Raw genomic sequence first — 17,229 nt, forward strand, 5'->3', positions numbered from 1 at the left:
CTTCTGAAGATGAAGCCGGTAGAGCACTTTTTCCCACTCAAGATACGGAGCCATTATTAAAAGTAAGAGTGACAATGCAATTGGAGGATGTTGGGCAGCAGAAATCCATTGCTGACCCTTTTTTTTTTTTTTTTGAAGGATTAGCACCTAAAAAGGGGACTTAGTTTTACCCGGCCTGGAAATATATTTTTAAAAAAAACAAGGGGATCTTAGGCTACTTTCACTCTAACTTTTTAGTATTCCAGTATTGATTCCTGTCCTGGGATGCGGAGCAAGACGGATCCAGCATGAACCATAAGGCTGGGTTCACACTTGAGCGTTGCGCAAACGCGCGTTTTACGCGCATTTTTATGCGCGTTTTTGTAATAGTAAACGCGCGTTTGACGCGCGCGTTTGTGTGATTCACTACAGTGTCCTATGGCCACAAACGCCCCAAAAGTCGCTCATGTACTTTTTGGAGCGTCGGGCGTTTTACAGCGCGATCGTACGCGCTGTAAAACGCCCAAGTGTGAACCATTCCCATAGGGAATCATTGGTTTCTCCTTGTTGAGCGTTTTACAGCGCGTAGGAACGCGCTGTAAAACGCTCAGGTGTGAACCCAGCCTAATGCAAGCCAGTGGGGACGGATCAGTTTTCTCTGCTACAATAGAAAACTGATTCCCTCCCCCCATTGACTTTCAATGGAGTTCATGACGGATCAGTCATAGCTATGTTAAAGATAATACAACCGGATCCGTTCATAACGGATGCAGACGGTTGTTTTATCAGTAACGGAAGCGTTTTTGCTGAACCCTGCCGGATCCGGCGAAAACGCTAGTGTGAAAGTAGCCTTAGACATTTTAAGAGGGTTTCAAATAGAATTCCTCACACCACAGGAAGATATTATTATTATTATTATTATTATTATTATTATTATTATTATTATTATTATTATTATTATTATTATTATTATTATTATTATTATTATTATTATTATTATTATTTTAACCAAGAATCCGAAAGAAGCAGAAAAATCTTTAATTTTGCAAAGGGAGGTTTTTTTGTAAGTTTAGTTCCCGAGGGAGAAAAAGGAACCGGGGTCTATTCTCCACTTAAAAAAAACAAAAACAAAAAAACTGTGTTCCTTCAGAGTAATCTTGAATTTAAAGAGATTAAACAAGAATCTGAGCTACAAAAAATTTCGTATGGAGACTTTACCATCTGCCATAAATATACTCCCCCCAGAACTATTTGATGGCAAGTATAGATCTAGAGGAGGCATACTATCATGTCCCGATCAGTATCTGCTCCCAAAAATGTTTGAGAATGGCAGTTTGGGTTCAGGGCTCTCTTCTTCATCTACAATACAAAGCCCTAAGCGAAAGTAGCAGCCTATGTAAGATTAAAAAGAATCGCTCTAGTCCCTTATTCAGACGACTTTTTAATAAAATCCTAGACAGAATCGTCTTTGAAGTAGGAGACAGATCAATTGTGTGTAATTCTGGAATCTTTATGATAGAAGATAAATTGGAAAAAAATCCAAGTTACTTCCTTCTGAGATGCGTGGTTTTGGGGATACTACTAGATTCCCAGAATCAGAGATGTTTCCTGTAAGAACAGAAGGGGATGTTATTGGTAGACAAACTACAGGATCTTTTTCTCAGTTATGGGTGTTCCCGGAGACAGGCTATTTCCACCATCCCGGCGGTAACCTATGCTCAGTTTCATTCAAGACCATTGCAGGAGGACATTCTAAAGAACTTGGACGGTTCTCCCCTATCCTGGATTACAACTTTCATCTGAGTTCAGTAGCAAGGATGTCATTACTATGGTGGACAATCCCAACAAATTTATCCTTTAGATGCCCTTAGGTGTCTCAGAATCCGATAGCAATCACCACGGATACAAGCCCTTGGGGATGGGGAGCACATTCAGGGGGAGTCTTCTGGCAGGGAAGATGGAACATTCAGTCCAGAAACCGTTCCTCAAACTACTAAGAACTAAGTGCAACAAAAGAGGCTATATTAAAAATCCCATTAACATTGGCAGAAAGAACTGTAATGATATATTCAGACAATACAACAGCAGTGTCTTGTATAAACCACCAGGGGGCACAAGAATAAGAGATCTGTTGATGTTATCCCAGGAGATTTTTCAAATTGCAGGGGGGAACCAGTTCATTCTCGGAGCAGTTCACCTTAATAAATAAATATATTTATATTATATTTTTTTTTCGAGCAGGAAAGAGTTAAAGCAGGGAAATTGGTGACTTTACAATTCAATTTTCCACCTCATCACCACGACGGCTACAAGGAGAGATTGACCCCTGACCTCTGTAGGGGCAGGAACAGAGAGAGGGTTTAAATCCCCCCCTCCCACCACCAGCACCAGTGTTTCCTGTCCCTACAGAGGACAGGGGCAGAGAGAGTCTCCCTGCGGGGAGATGAAGAGGATGTAACTTCTACCGGGTGTTCCCCCTGCCGGGTGTTCCCCCTGCCCTCCTGCGGTCCTCGTACTAACGCTGGGCAGGGGTGAAGGAGGGAGGACTCTCTCCATTATAATATGTGAGCCTGCTCCCGGGTCGCGTTCTCCCGCCGGGCCGGCTTGGCTATCGCCGGGTGCGCGCCTAAGCGCTTCAGGAAAGCGGCAGACGTCACTTCCGGTGGACGAGGGAAGTGACGTCATTCAGAGGCGTCTCCCATTCAAATTTTCGGCGCCAGTGGTGCCGAATGTCTCAGTGTACCGGCGTACATCGGAGCAGCGTGCAGTCATGTCGACCGAACCCCGCTCCCCTGGAGACCCTTCTGTGCCGCCTGCAGTAAGTTCCCCTGTGGGGAAGCGCTTTTTTCCACCCTGTTACTTGTTCCTAGACACCGTACCAGGTTGCTTGTTCCTCCTCCTCCTCCACTTCTCTGGCTTGGGGCTTCTGACTGTTAGTTCCATGTATTCCTAGTATGGCTAATGGGGGTTATTCTTCCCAGGTCGCTAAGGAGGCCCAGAAAAAAATCAGAAAACAGTCAAAGTGTGTGTCCTGCCTTAAACGGCTTCCGGACGACTATCGCAAAAAGCTTTGCAAAGACTGCATCTCTAGCGTTATCGCTGAAGAACAGCCCTCTTTCTTTAACGAATTAAGGTCCATGATCCATGAGGAAGTAAGAACCTCCTTATCCCAGATGCCTTCACCCAGGGATGCACCTCCACCAAAAAAACGTAGGGGTCCGTCTCCTTCCTTATCAGACCCGGAGATGATAGAGGAAGATGCCTCATCATCTAGAGCCTGGGAGGACGAGGGGGCCTCCTCTGATATTGATACTTCGGAATCAGATAGAAGATTCTGCTTTTCATTGGACGAGATGCCAGACCTTCTGAAGGCGGTCCGGGCCACTATGGGGGTCGAAGAAACCCCTAGAGCCCACTCGGTCCAGGATGAGATGTTTGGGAGACTCAGGGTTAAAAAGACCCGGGTGTTTCCAATAAACGAGAACATACGAGATATGGTGCTTGACGAGTGGTCCAACCCGGAAAAGAGGTTGGGGGTGTCCAGGTCCTTTAAGAACCGGCTATTGTTTGACTCGAGCGAAGCAAAAATTTTCAGTGAAACACCAAAGGTCGACATTCAAGTCGCAAAGGTCAATAAGAAGACTGCCTTGCCCTTTGAAGACACTTCTCAGCTGCGTGATCCCATGGATAGGAAGGCAGATAGCCTCTTAAAAAAATCGTGGGAAGCGGCAATGTTCACTTTAAAAACAAACATCGCAGCTACCTCAGTGGCAAGATCCATGAGGCTGTGGCTAGAGGAACTGGAATCTCACATCAGAGATAATACTTCCAGGGATGAGATCCTAAGGTCCCTCCCCCTATTGAAATCCGCCACAGCATTTATGGCAGACACCTCAGCTGAGTCGGTCAGATTTGCGGCAAAGGATGCCGGGCTCTCTAATGCGGCCCGCCGTGCCTTGTGGATGAAGAGCTGGTCAGGCGACAACACATCAAAGATGAAACTATGCTCCATCCCGTTCTCGGGGGAATACGTCTTTGGGCCCGTCCTAGACCGTATCCTGGAGAAAGCGGCGGACAAAAAAAAGGGGTTCCCAGAGGAGAGACCCTATAAAAGGAGATATCCCTTTCGGGCCCCCACCAGCCAGAATAGACCCTTTAAGGATAAAGGGAAGTCAGGACGCTGGAGTTACCCAAAAGGGGGCAGGGGTAGGAACAACCCCTCCTCCTCCCAGAATAAGCCCTCGGACAAGCAATGACGCCACAGTTGGGGGAGATTGAAGAATTTTCTGACTCCCTGGGAGTCCACTACCCTGAACCCTTGGGTTCGGGACATAATAAAATCCGGGTACCACATCGAACTTTCTTCATCTCCCCCAAACCGCTTCATTGTCACCAACCCAAGTTCCCCCAAAGTGCGCAAAAAGATTCTGCAAGGGGTCCAAAGTCTTCTGGCGACGGACGTGATAGTACAAGTCCCGTCAACATAGCAAAGACAGGGGTTCTATTCGAACCTGTTTTTGGTAGAGAAAAAAGAGGGCTCATTCCGCACAATTATAAACTTGAAAGCCCTGAACAAGTTTGTCATTTATCGGAAGTTCAGGATGGAATCCCTGAAGTCCCTGATTCCGTTAATAGGGAGGAACGCCCTGATGTGCTCAGTAGACCTTCAGGACGCCTACTATCACGTCCCAATTCATCCAGAGTCACAAAGGTTCTTGAGGTTCGCCATCCAGGACCACAAGGGAGTAACCCATCACTTCCAGTTTACGGCCCTCCCCTTTGGGATATCATCTGCACCCAGAGTGTTTACGAAGCTAGTAGTCGAGATGGTGGCCTTCCTGAGACACAAAGGTCTGGTGATTATACCGTACCTGGACGATTTCCTCTTAATTGGGAATTCGGAGAACAAACTCAGAACAGACCTACAAACCTTCCTGTCTCTCACTCAAAATCTGGGTTGGTTAGTGAACATGAAAAAATCGAACCTGGTGCCCTCCAGCACTATCCAGTTCTTGGGCGTCATCCTGGATTCCCGAACGCAGCATACCTTCCTTCCACCAGACAAGGTCAAAAACCTTCAATTACAGGTTCGACGTTTCCAGAACAGGAGGTCATGTCCCATAAGGGAAGCTATGAGCCTCCTGGGTCTTCTCTCGTCTTGTATCATGTCCGTCCCATGGAGTCAGGCCCACTTCCGATCTCTCCAAGCATGGATCCTCAGAACTTGGAACAAACAACAGTCCTCCTTGGATCACAAAGTTCTGATTCCCCTAGCGGTGAAGACCTCCCTGAATTGGTGGAAAAGCACAAGCAATCTGTCCTTGGGAGTTGCCTGGGAGAAGGTTCCCTACATTCAAGTACTTACGGACGCAAGCGGAAAAGGATGGGGAGCGAAAGTGGGAGATCATTTGTTCCAAGGTTCCTGGATTCCAACAACCCGCTCTCAGTCCTCCAATTTCAGAGAGCTGGAAGCAGTCTGGAAAGCCCTGAAGGCTGCAGAGACCCTTCTGGTGGGTCAGCACGTAAAAATCCTTTCGGACAACACGACGACGGTGGCTTATCTCTCTCACCAGGGTGGCACGAGATCGGAGAAACTGATGTCTATTGCAAGGAAGATCTTCAACTGGGCAGAATCCCATGTGAGTTCCATCTCCGCAATTCACTTAAAAGGAATACTGAACGTAGAAGCAGACTCTCAGTCGCCAGTTAATAGATCATACCGAGTGGTCCCTGAATCAAGAAGTATTTCAGGTTCTGGCGGAAAGATGGGGCACTCCACAAGTGGATCTGTTCGCCTCCAAGAAGAACGCAAAGGTACCAACGTTCTGTTCGCTAAACCCACGGGACAATCCCTGGGCGCTGGATGCGCTCGCGATTCATTGGGACTGGGATCTCAGTTATGCATTCCCACCTTTGCCTCTACTTCCCAGGATAATCCAGAAACTCTACCTAGAAGATACGACACTAATTCTAATAGCTCCCTATTGGCCGAAAAGGAGCTGGTTCTCTTCTTTAAAAAATCTATCAGTAGAGGACCCTTGGCCTCTTCCTTCCAGGAGGGACCTGCTTCACCAGGGGCCAATCCTACACCCAGATCCGAGCTTCCTCAAGTTGTCAGCCTGGATCCTGAGGTCCAGAGGTTGAAGTCCCAAGGGCTCTCAGACCAAGTGATAGCCACCCTAAAAGCGAGTAGGAAGAAGGTTACCTTCTCAATTTACTTAAAGATTTGGAAGAGATTCTGTACCTGGATTGGCAACCCTGCCCCAAATTTAGAGCCGCCCAATTTTCTGAAAATCTTGGACTTCCTCCAGCAGGGGCTTGAATTAGGTCTTAGACCCTCTACCCTGAGGGTACAGGCCTCGGCACTTGCTTGCTTCTTTGATCAAGATCTAGCCAGTCATCACTGGATCAAAAGATTCATGAGAGCTGCCTCCCGACTACGTCCCTCTCTAAAATCTAGGATCCCCAACTGGGACCTTAATACGGTACTCACTGGCTTGACTCTTGCTCCGTTTGAGCCCCTATCTAGTTGTTCCACCAAACATCTATCGCTTAAGACTGCATTCTTGGTGGCCATCACGTCCGCAAGAAGGCTAGGCGAGATCCAAGCACTATCGATACAGGAACCCTATCTACGTATCACCGATGACAGAATCATTCTTAAGTTAGACCCAGGATTTTTGCCTAAAGTGGTATCGGATTTCCACCGTAACCAGGAGATAGTCTTACCCTCCTTTTGCAGTAATCCCTCTAATATTAGGGAATCTAGCTTCCACTCTCTAGATGTAAGACGCTCTGTCTTACGGTATCTTGAAGTATCAAAAGGTTTCCGTAAATCCAGCAACCTATTTGTCTTATTCTCAGGTAAGAATAAGGGTCTAAAAGCCTCCAGGTCCTCCTTAGCACGGTGGATAAAGGATTCCATTTCCATCTCCTATGAGTCCCAAGGTCTGTCGTGCCCCCCAAATTTGAGAGCTCACTCTACCCGGGCTATGTCCTCCTCCCAGGCCGAGCGGGCCGGAGCTTCTCTTGAGGATATTTGTAAGGCTGCTACTTGGTCTAACATCCACACCTTTACTAAACACTATAGGTTAGACCTATCTACTTCAGACTTGTCTTTTGGACGTAAGGTCCTTCAGGCGGTCGTCCCCCCCTAAGCTATAATTTTTTATATCTCCTTGTAGCCGTCGTGGTGATGAGGTGGAAAGCCGGAATTAGACTTACCGGTAATTCAGTTTCCACGAGATCACCACGACGGCACATATATTCCCTACCCTTCCTTTAGTCTTACCTGGGAGATTATGAAGTAATACCCTCTCGGTTCATTATTTTTTCTGTTCTCACCACTTATTTCTGTCTCTGTAATTTTGGACACACTGGTGCTGGTGGTGGGAGGGGGGGATTTAAACCCTCTCTCTGTTCCTGCCCCTACAGAGGTCAGGGGTCAATCTCTCCTTGTAGCCGTCGTGGTGATCTCGTGGAAACTGAATTACCGGTAAGTCTAATTCCGGCTTTCCAGCTCATAGTACAGAAGTGGGGTCTACCAACTATAGATCTTTTTGCGACAAGGGAAAACGTAAAGGTGGACAGATATTTTTCACTCAAGAGAATTGACTTCCCGACAGGGATAGAAGCATTAACCCAGTCATGGGATCAGTAGTTCAGATATGCATTCCCTCCGTATTTACTCGATCCCAGAGTCCTGAAGAAAGTTATCCAGGAGAGGGCTTCTTTGATTTTAATAGCTCCAAGATGGCCCAAAAGAGCCTGGTTCTCAATGTTACAAAATCTAGCAATGGAACCCCCATGGATGCTTCCAGTGTGGGACAACCTAATGTATTGGGGTCCAGTTTTTCACCCCAGACCAGGTCTTTTACAACTAGCAGCCTGGAAATTAAAAGGATAATATGGGCTAGGAGGGGCTTGTCAAATGAGGTAGTTTTTTCCACTTTACTGGCCAGTAGGAAAGAGGTCACGGCTAAAAAGTATGTTAAGATTTGGGATACATTCTCTAAATTTTTAGAAAGGTGTTCTGACCCTTTTGCAGGCACCTTGTGCACCGGACATACAAAACATTTTGCAAGCAGGCCTGGACAAGAATCTAAAAAATACAACTCTAAGGCCTCTTTCACACGGGTGTCTTATTTTTGGCCCGGATAAGAGGCGGGTGCGTTGCGGGAAAATGCGCGATTGCAAAACATTGTAATGCGTTTTGCACTCGCGTGAGAAAAATCGCGCATGTTTGGTACCCAAACCTGAACTTCTTCACAGAAGTTCGGGCTTGGGATCGGTGTTCTGTAGATTGTATTATTTTCCCTTATAACATGGTTATAAGGGAAAATAATAGCATTCTGAATACAGAATGCACAGTAAAACAGCGCTGGAGGGGTTAAAGAAAAATCGCAAAGCCCGGCATCTCCTTGTGTCTCCTTTGTTGAATAGGACCTGTGGTGAGCATTAAATACAGGTAAAGGACCTTTGATGACGTCACTCCGGTCATCACATGGTCTCTTACCATGGTGAATCACCATGGTAAAAGATCATGTGACGTACCATGTGATGACCGGAGTGACGTCATCAAAGGTCCTTTACCTGTATTTAATGCTCACCACAGGTCCTATTCAACAAAGGAGACACAAGGAGATGCTGGGCTTCGCGATCAAGTGGACTAAGGTGAGTTAAATTATTTTTTATTTTATTTTTAACCCCTCCAGCGCTGTTTTACTGTGCATTCTGTATTCAAAATGCTATTATCTTCCCTTATAACCATGTTATAAGGGAAAATAATAATGATCGGGTCTCCATCCCGATCGTCTCCTAGCAACCGTGCGTGAAAATCGCACCGCATCCGCACTTGCTTGCGGATGCTATGTGATTTTCACGCACCCCATTCACTTCTATGGGGCCTGCGTCGCGTGAAAATCGCACAATATAGAGCATGCTGCGATTTTCACTCAACGCACAAGTGATGCGTGAAAATCACCGCTCATGTGCACAGCCCCATAGAAATGAATGGGTCAGGATTCAGTGCGGGTGCAATACGTTCACCGCACGCATCGCACCCGCACGGAAAACTCGCCCGTGTGAAAGGGGCCTAAAAGTCCAAGTAGCGGCCCTGAGTTTTTTTTTCTACGAAACTAGCAGAGCATTCTTGGATGAAAAGGTTTCTATCAGCGGCCTCCAGATTACAACCCTCTTTAAGACCTTTGTCTCCCCCCTGGGATTCAACTGTAGTATTAACTGCATTGACTTATTCCCCATTTGAATCTATTAAGGAGATACCAATCAAGATGCTTACTTTAAAAATAACTTTTTTGTTAGCTATTATATTTGCTAGGTGAGTTTCTGAGATCCAGGCCCTTTCAGCCTTCCCTCCTTATACAAAGATATTGGAAGATTAAAGTCATTTTAAGGCATTTACCTTTTTTTTTTTTTTTTTTCCTTTCTTGCCTACGGTGGTTTCTGACTTCCATTGAAACTAGGACATAATTCTACCTTTTTGTGTTAATCCCAATAATTCTAGAATTCTAGAGAACAAAATTTTAATTTTCTAGACGTTAGAAGATGTTTAATTACTTACCTGGAATCCACTAATAGATTAAACTCTCCTGATCCAGTTTAAGGGATCTGGTAAGGGAAAGAAAGCGTCCATAGCCTCAATTGCAAGATGGGCGGAGGCTTCCTTATCTCAGATTTGCGGAGCGGCCACATGGTCTTTGCCCCATACTTTCTTAAAACACTACAGGTTGCACCTGGACTCTGATGTTGTCTTTGAGAGAAAGGTACTGCAAGCTGTGGTCCTCTCCACTCATTTTAAGTTCATAGTTTAGTCTGCATGGGTGTGGGGAGTTATTATATCCCAGTTTAGTTAAGGAAAGAATGTACTGTATTTGTTACCTGGCTGGGGTCTATCTCTTTTTTTTTTTTTTTTGTTGTTGTTGGGAAATCAGGTGTGGTGGGGGTCTGAACTTTTTATATCCTCACGCATGGGTGCTGTCATGGGTTTCAAGAAAAACAATTACCGGTAAGCAATTTATGTTTTGCAATACTAGGGTGCGGTACTGCGCAGCCTAGCATCAGTTACAAAGCATGGCACGCACGCCCTGGGTGCGCACCATGTTCTCTTCAGCAGCACATGGGAGAAGGAGGCAGTCCCTCTCTCCCCACTGTGAAACGGCTGCCGCTGCAACCAATGTGGAGATGGCACTGAGGAGGAGGTGAGGGGATGTGGCCACTGCGCCACCAATGAATATACTTAACCCATTTATTCAAATGTAGGCAGGGGGTGCCGTCCATATCACATACCCCGCTGCAATGATGGGGCATGCGATCCCGCAAATCTCAGGTGCCGCACCTGAGGGGTTAATTGACGGGGATTGCAGCGCCCGGTCATAGAGGCCGGGTATGTGAAACTGCCGCTGGCACCCGCCGCCTACGTTAGTATTTATGGTTTAATTATATTCATTGGTGGCGCAATGGCCACAGGGTCCCCTCCACCTCAGTCTATTCATTGGTGGCAGTGGCAGCTTCTGATCAGAGCCCCAGCAGTGAAATCCTATCAGTTACCATGACAGTCAGGACGCTGCTGAATCCCTGGCTGCCATGGTAAGCTCCCTGCTGCTGTGTGCACTATGCACAGGGAAGCAGGGACAGTGTAATATCCTAATCACCCTGATAGATTATTAACAGGACAAGGGTTCTAGCCCCTAAGGGGTCTAATAGTTAGTAAGTAAAAAAAAATTCAAAAACGCCCAAAATCACCCCCTTTCCCAATTTTACATATAAAATGAATAAAAATTTACATATTCGGTATCTCCACATCGAAAAAAATCCAAACTACTAAAATATTTTTTTTAAATGCCCTATGCGGTGAACGCCGTAACACTAAAAGTAAAAAAAAACACGCGATTCGTCTGTACAAAGGGGGAGATTTATAAAAACTGGTATAAAGGAAAACTTAGTTGCCTATTAAAAGGTGGAATTTGATTGGTTGCTATGGGCAACTGTGCCAGTTTTCCTTTTACACCAGTTTTTATAAATCTCCCCCTTTGTACCCTGCTAGATACTTTTCAGAAGTGTCTACAAAAGGCTGTGTGGCTTTGGAAAGTTGAGAGTACTTTGGGTAAGTATTACACCGCATTAGTAAATGTGTCCCTACGTCTCTCTTCAAGGTTATTGAGAGCTTCCTGAGCAAAGATGTCAATTACATGGTGACTGGGAGCAGAAAACCTGCAGACGTGGCTAATGGAGAATCCAGGGATAGAAAAGGGGGCATCGCCCAGAATCCCGCTGCGGAGAAAATAGAGGTCAGGCCTTGTTCACACATTGTGGTTTTCTTTCCTGCGTTTCTGTAACATCTAACTGTTGCATCTACATGAATAAGAACCTGTCTATCTCAAGCATGCTGTTTTGTAATAACAGCATTTTATAGGGCTTACATGGGTTGGCCACTCTTTCATTCTTTGCCAAAATGTGCTGTAAACCACACATGTAACTTACTAATAATTGGAGGACAACCGCACTGGTTCCCGGCTTTAAAAGCATTTTCCCGATTTGTATATACTGATCGTCTTCCATGGCTATGCAGCGTACTGGTCTCAACATGGCTGCCAATGATTGGTCATGTTATCCGATCTGTCCATCCTTAGCCTCCATTGAACAGCGCATAGGCAGTGTGGTTGAAAGGCGGCCACTGACGGAAGCATCAGGTCACATGACCCTGCATCTGTCTCTATGTTGGGACCAGAACACCACACAGCCTGGGATGCAGACCAGTGTAAGCCATGGGGTGGCAGTTTATGAATGCAGCGAACAGATGCATATGTTCTCCATATCATATAAGTTACCTTATTTGCTGTTTCCGACACATTTTGGAATAGACTGAAAGAGTCAGACGAAGGGACAATTCCACTTCTGCTGGTTCTCCTACCTAGGACATTTCTTAGATTCCAGGTCTTCTGCTCATTGTTTTCTACCCTATCTTATAGAAAACACCATTCAGCCGGGGAAAGCAGCTGCTGAAGAAAGTTGTGCAGACCCAGGTATGATTATTTTGAGGTTTTTACCCCATCGTACTCTTATTCTTTCCAGTCTTCTGTACTTTCATGTACAACTCGTGACCTAATTTGCGCTTCTTACATTGTTACTTTGCTGTGTCCATGCTCTTCTAAGTTACGGTTTCTCCCCCTTCCTTCCCAGGAGTGCAGCAGCATACTTTCCAGCGCCCGCTCTTGGGGAGTCTGTGTCCTCCACGTGGACGGTATCCTTTTTGTAAATCAGTTTGGGACTTTGTCTGTTTAGAATTGTTAATGATCAGGAGCTACAATGGAAGTTTTAGGGCACTTTCACACAAGTGTTACAGATTGTGTCTGCATCAGTTCTGTGACAAACTGGAGGTTTTGAACGCAAGTTGAATTAGTTTTGTGTGCGATTGTGCTCATTGTTTCAGTATTTTCTGCGCTAATGCAGTTTCTGGTGTTTTTCACGATCATGAAGAAAAACCTGAATAACACTGAAAATCTTTTAGCAACTATCAGTGGAAAAATACATTTAATCTGGATGCCTTCTGTTTTTAACGCAAGTCCAATTTAGGCCTCTTTCACACTTGCGTTGTCCGGATCCGGCGTGTACTCCACTTGCCGGAATTACACGCCAGATCCGGAAAAACACAAGTGAACCATTCAGAAAAAGCTAAATGTCGGATCCGGCAATGCGCCGAAACAACGTTTATCTTAAGGCCGGATCAATGCCTTTTCAATGGGCATTCATTCCGGATCAGGCCTTGCGGCAAGTGTTCAGGATTTTTGGCCGGAGCAAAAAGCGCAGCATGCTGCGGTATTTTCTCCGGCCAAAAAACGTTCCGGTCCGGAACTGAAGACATCCTGATGCATCCTGAACGGATTTCTCTCCATTCAGAATGCATTAGGATAAAACTGATCAGGATTCTTCCGGCATAAAGCCCCGATGACGGAACTCTATGCGGGAAGAAAAGAACACAAGTGTGAAAGAGCCCTTAAATTTCTACAGGGCCAGGTCTACGTGAAAAATGTGCAATGTAGAACATGCTGTGATATAGATAATAGCGTTTATATGATTCTCATGAACTGTAAGGCTTCTTTACCGGTATCCAGCAGGCTGCTCTGGCAGAGAACAGCTTGCCAGATCTCAATGGGTTCAGCATGGTCGACTGTTACTGCAATGCTCGCTGGCCTCATTGACTATAATGAGATCTGGCTGCTAGGCGGCAAATATGCATACGGCTGGACAAACACATTGTGTTGAGACTGGTAACGCTAGTGTGAAACTAGCCCCGTAAAGACGTGGACAAAAATACAAGGTCATCTTTAGTAACTTAGTACCTCCTTGCAGCCTGTAGATGGTGCCATCTACTTCTGCCAAAAAGCCCATCGTGGAGATGAAGTATAAAGATAGTATGTGCCCGTTTCTTCCGCTGCTCTCCTTAACCAGTTTTATTCCCAGAGGTGCTGAAATATCTTGAGTATTCCACACAAAGGCAAGCTGACAGGCCCACTGATGTAAGCTATGTGACATTGGATTATTGTAGTCACTTAACAGTTTGGTTTACTTAAGGATGGGGGGGAAAAGGGCAATTTTGGCTGCCCATAGTAATTAATAAGCTCCTGATTTTCTTGTAATTGGTTTTATATATCAGTTTTGAGTATATTTATTATGTATTTTAGGGTAAAGGAGCTGGTGGTGCAGGGAAGAAACTAAAAGGTAAGTGCTTGTGCATGATTTGCTACTTCCCTTCAAGAGGAAGTGCAGATATAAAAGGCGTTTTATCCTCGTAGTAATTCATTATGGAGCACCAAACCCAGCTTGACTGCAACCGGTGGTGGCATCTGTTACTAATGCACACTGTCAGCCTTGGTGCCGCAGAGGATACTGCTCTTCACTATGCTGGGCTTTTCTTTTAAAGTCTTGTAATGATGACATTCTCTTCTTACATGTTTCACAGTTGGTAAACTGAAAAGCCCTTTCCTGAAGATCGAGGACCAGAGCCGGTGGGTGATCTTGTCTTCCATGTTGTGTATAAGTATAAGCTAACCTTTTACAGAACAGATCGAAATTAATATTCCCTGTGTGTAGTCAGAACACCTCTATTACCTGTGTCCAGTGGTCTGTTCCCCCATAGTGCACTGTGTTGGTAGAGGTACCTAATGTGACGTGGAACAGAGCATTGTACGCAGATAACGAAGGGGCTCTGACTACACTAAATGTGTGTGCACGCAGAGGAGATTTGTTGCAGACATTTCTGCAGCTTTTACATACATCTGGTATATTCTGAATGGGTTTGTAAAAATCCATGCTATACCCCTTAAGGCCTCATGCACACGACAGTTGTTATGGTCCCGCATCCGAGCTGCAGTTTTTGCGACTTGGATGTGGACCTATTCACTTCAATGGGGCCGCAAAAGACGCGGACAGCACTCCGTGTGCTGTCCGCATCCGTTGCTCCGTTCCGTGGAGCTGTCGGCAAAAAAATATAACCTGTCCTTGGGCATGGCCTGGCTAGCGATGTGAGAGGACTCACGCTGCTGAGCTCCTGAGCGGCATAGCGATTATCCAGAGGCATCCTGAGGCTGGAGACACACATTCGGCGGGCTGGTGGCAGAGAAGATACCCCGACACTCCGTAGGTAGATTCCTGCAATGACCTGTGCAGGTAAGAAGTAGAAGGAGAGCAGAGAGGGCCCGGGCATGCCGGCGGTGAAACAAGATGGCGCTGCGGCCAGAGCAGCAGACGCAGCGGCCTGCCTAGATAAATTTTACAGAACTCCTCGGACTGAGGAGAGCCTACTGGCGACCGGTTCTGGAGCAGGTGAGCTTCAGACAGTTCTCCCTGACCCTGTGGCTCCAGACCACACTAAAGGTAATGAAGCTGTGGGGTAGGATGATCTAGTGGTGAAACAGGCCAGTGATGAAATGCACAAGGCCCCACTTTCAAGGCAGGCAACCCCCCTGCAAAAGCAGGCACTTCCTGATATCTCCCAGGGGACTAAACCCACGGCTAAAGATATATATGCGGCGGTGCAACAATGCAACACTGCACTGGCCTCTCTGCATACTTCTATAGGCTCCCTCCAGTAAAATGTGACTTTTATACGGCAAGATCTTAAAGTCAATGAGAGGGTAGCAGAAGTGGAACACCGCATGGGTGACTTGGAAGACCAAATTTCTCCTGTAAAAAGGGACATGACTAAAGTCTTACATAACATCACCCTCCTCATTAATAAAGCAGAGGACCTTGAGAACAGGTCTCAGCGGAATAATCTCAGGCTGGTGGGGGTGCCGGAAAGAGCTGGAGGGGCCGACGCCCCAGTGTTGAAAATTAGTTTAAAGAAAAATTTGGTGCTCAAGCGTTATCCCTATTGTTTGCCATTGAAAGGGCGCATCGGGTACCATTTCGTCCTCCACCACCAGGGGCGCCTCCCCGGCCTGTACTGCTCAGAATCCTTCACTTCCGAGACCACGATGTCATCCTGCATAAAGCACAAGATTTGCTGGATCTTACTATTGATGGCAATAACATTTCTATATTCCCGGATTTCTCAGCGGAAGTCCAGCGGCGACAAGGTCAAAAGACGTATGCGGATCCGAAATGTGCTATACTCCATGTTGTATCCCACAAAGCTGCATGTGATTGCGGGAGGAAAAAACGCATTTCTTTAAGTCATCAGAAGACTCCTCCACCTGGTTGGATCAACAGGATCTACATAAGGCTTCTACTGAAGATCTGGACTGACGATCAGGGTTATTGAAGATTGCAAAAGATGTCGTCCTGACTTCCTCGCTCTTCAGATATTTGGTTGCTGAGTATATCTTGTATTCTGTTCCATTCATGCGTTCTATTACTCTTCTAATGGGTTGACTGTTCTTGTTGGGACGTTTCACTTTGCCATTATTATATTGCCATACATACAGGCCCGGAAGCGTTTGGACCAGCTTGTGTCATTTAATAAGCTGATCATATATTACATGTGTCTCGGTCTTATGACTATACCGTTGCAAGAAAAAGCATGTGAACCCTTTGGAATGATATGGATTTCTGCACAAATTGGTCATAAAATTTGATCTGATCTTCATGTAAGTCACAACAATGGACAATCAGTCTGCTTAAACTAATAACACAAATAATTAAATGTTACCATGTTTTTTATTGAACACACCATGTGAACACTCACAGTGCAGGTGGAAAAAGTATGTGAACCCTTGGATTTAATAACTGGTTGAACCTCCTTTGGCAGAAATAACTTCAACCAAATGTTTCCTGTAGTTGCAGATCAGACGTGCACAACGGTCAGGAGTAATTCTTGACCATTCCTCTTTACAGAACTGTTTCAGTTCAGCAATATTCTTGGGATGTCTGGTGTGAATCACTTTCTTGAGGTCATGCCACAGCATCTCAATTGGGTTGAGGTCAGGGCTCTGACTGGGCCACTCCAGAAGGCGTATATATTTTTTTTTTCTGTTTAAGCCATTCTGTTGTTGATTTACCTCTATGCTTTGGGTCGTTGTCCTGTTGCAACATCCATCTTCTGTTGAGCTTCAGCTGATGGACAGATGGCCTTAAGTTCTCCTGCAAAATATCTTGATAAACTTGGGAATTCATTTTTCCTTCGGTGATGGCAATCCGTCCAGGCCCTGACGCAGCAAAGCAGCCCCAAACCATGATGCCCCCACCACCATACTTCACAGTTGGGGTGAGGTTCTGATGTTGGTGTGCTGTGCTCTTTTTCTCCACACATAGTGTTGTGTGTTTCTTCCAAACACCTTTTTTTTTTTTTTTTTTTTTTTTTTTTTTGGACCGCAGTGGCTTCCTCCCATGAAGTTCATTATTGTTTCGTGTTTTGCGTATCGTAGATTCGCTAACAGGGATGTTAGCATATGCCAGAGACTTTTGTAAGTCTTTAGCTGATACTCTAGGATTCTTATTCACCTCATTGAGCAGTCTGCGCTGTGCTCTTGCAGTAATCTTTACAGGACGGCCACTCCTAGGGAGAGTAGCAGCAGTGCTGAACTTTCTCCATTTATAGACAATTTGTCTTACAGTGGACTGATGAACAGCAAGGCTTTTGGAGATACTTTTATAATCCTTTCCAGCTTTATGCAAGTCAACAATTCTTAATTGTAGATCTTCTGAGAGCTCTTTTGTGCGAGGCATCCTTCACATCAGGCAATGCTTCTTGTGAAAAGCAAACCCAGAACTGGTATGTGTGTGTTTTTTTTT

At 45.6% G+C, this 17,229-nt stretch overlaps 1 protein-coding gene across 2 annotated transcripts in view; it reads left to right on the top strand.

Annotated features, from left to right (window-relative positions):
- DBF4B (DBF4 zinc finger B) overlaps window positions 1–17,229 on the top strand; it is a 41,666-nt gene that overhangs the window by 8,459 nt on the left and 15,978 nt on the right. For both annotated transcript variants that reach the window (XM_044298210.1, XM_044298211.1), the window contains exons 4-9: window positions 11,151–11,285; window positions 11,967–12,020; window positions 12,178–12,238; window positions 13,459–13,514; window positions 13,680–13,716; window positions 13,958–14,003. In XM_044298210.1, the coding sequence (XP_044154145.1) occupies window positions 11,151–11,285; window positions 11,967–12,020; window positions 12,178–12,238; window positions 13,459–13,514; window positions 13,680–13,716; window positions 13,958–14,003 (389 nt within the window). The remainder of the gene's footprint in view (window positions 1–11,150; window positions 11,286–11,966; window positions 12,021–12,177; window positions 12,239–13,458; window positions 13,515–13,679; window positions 13,717–13,957; window positions 14,004–17,229) is intronic.

Source organism: Bufo gargarizans, chromosome 6, assembly GCF_014858855.1.
Source record: "Bufo gargarizans isolate SCDJY-AF-19 chromosome 6, ASM1485885v1, whole genome shotgun sequence".
Taxonomy (NCBI): Eukaryota; Metazoa; Chordata; class Amphibia; order Anura; family Bufonidae; genus Bufo; species Bufo gargarizans.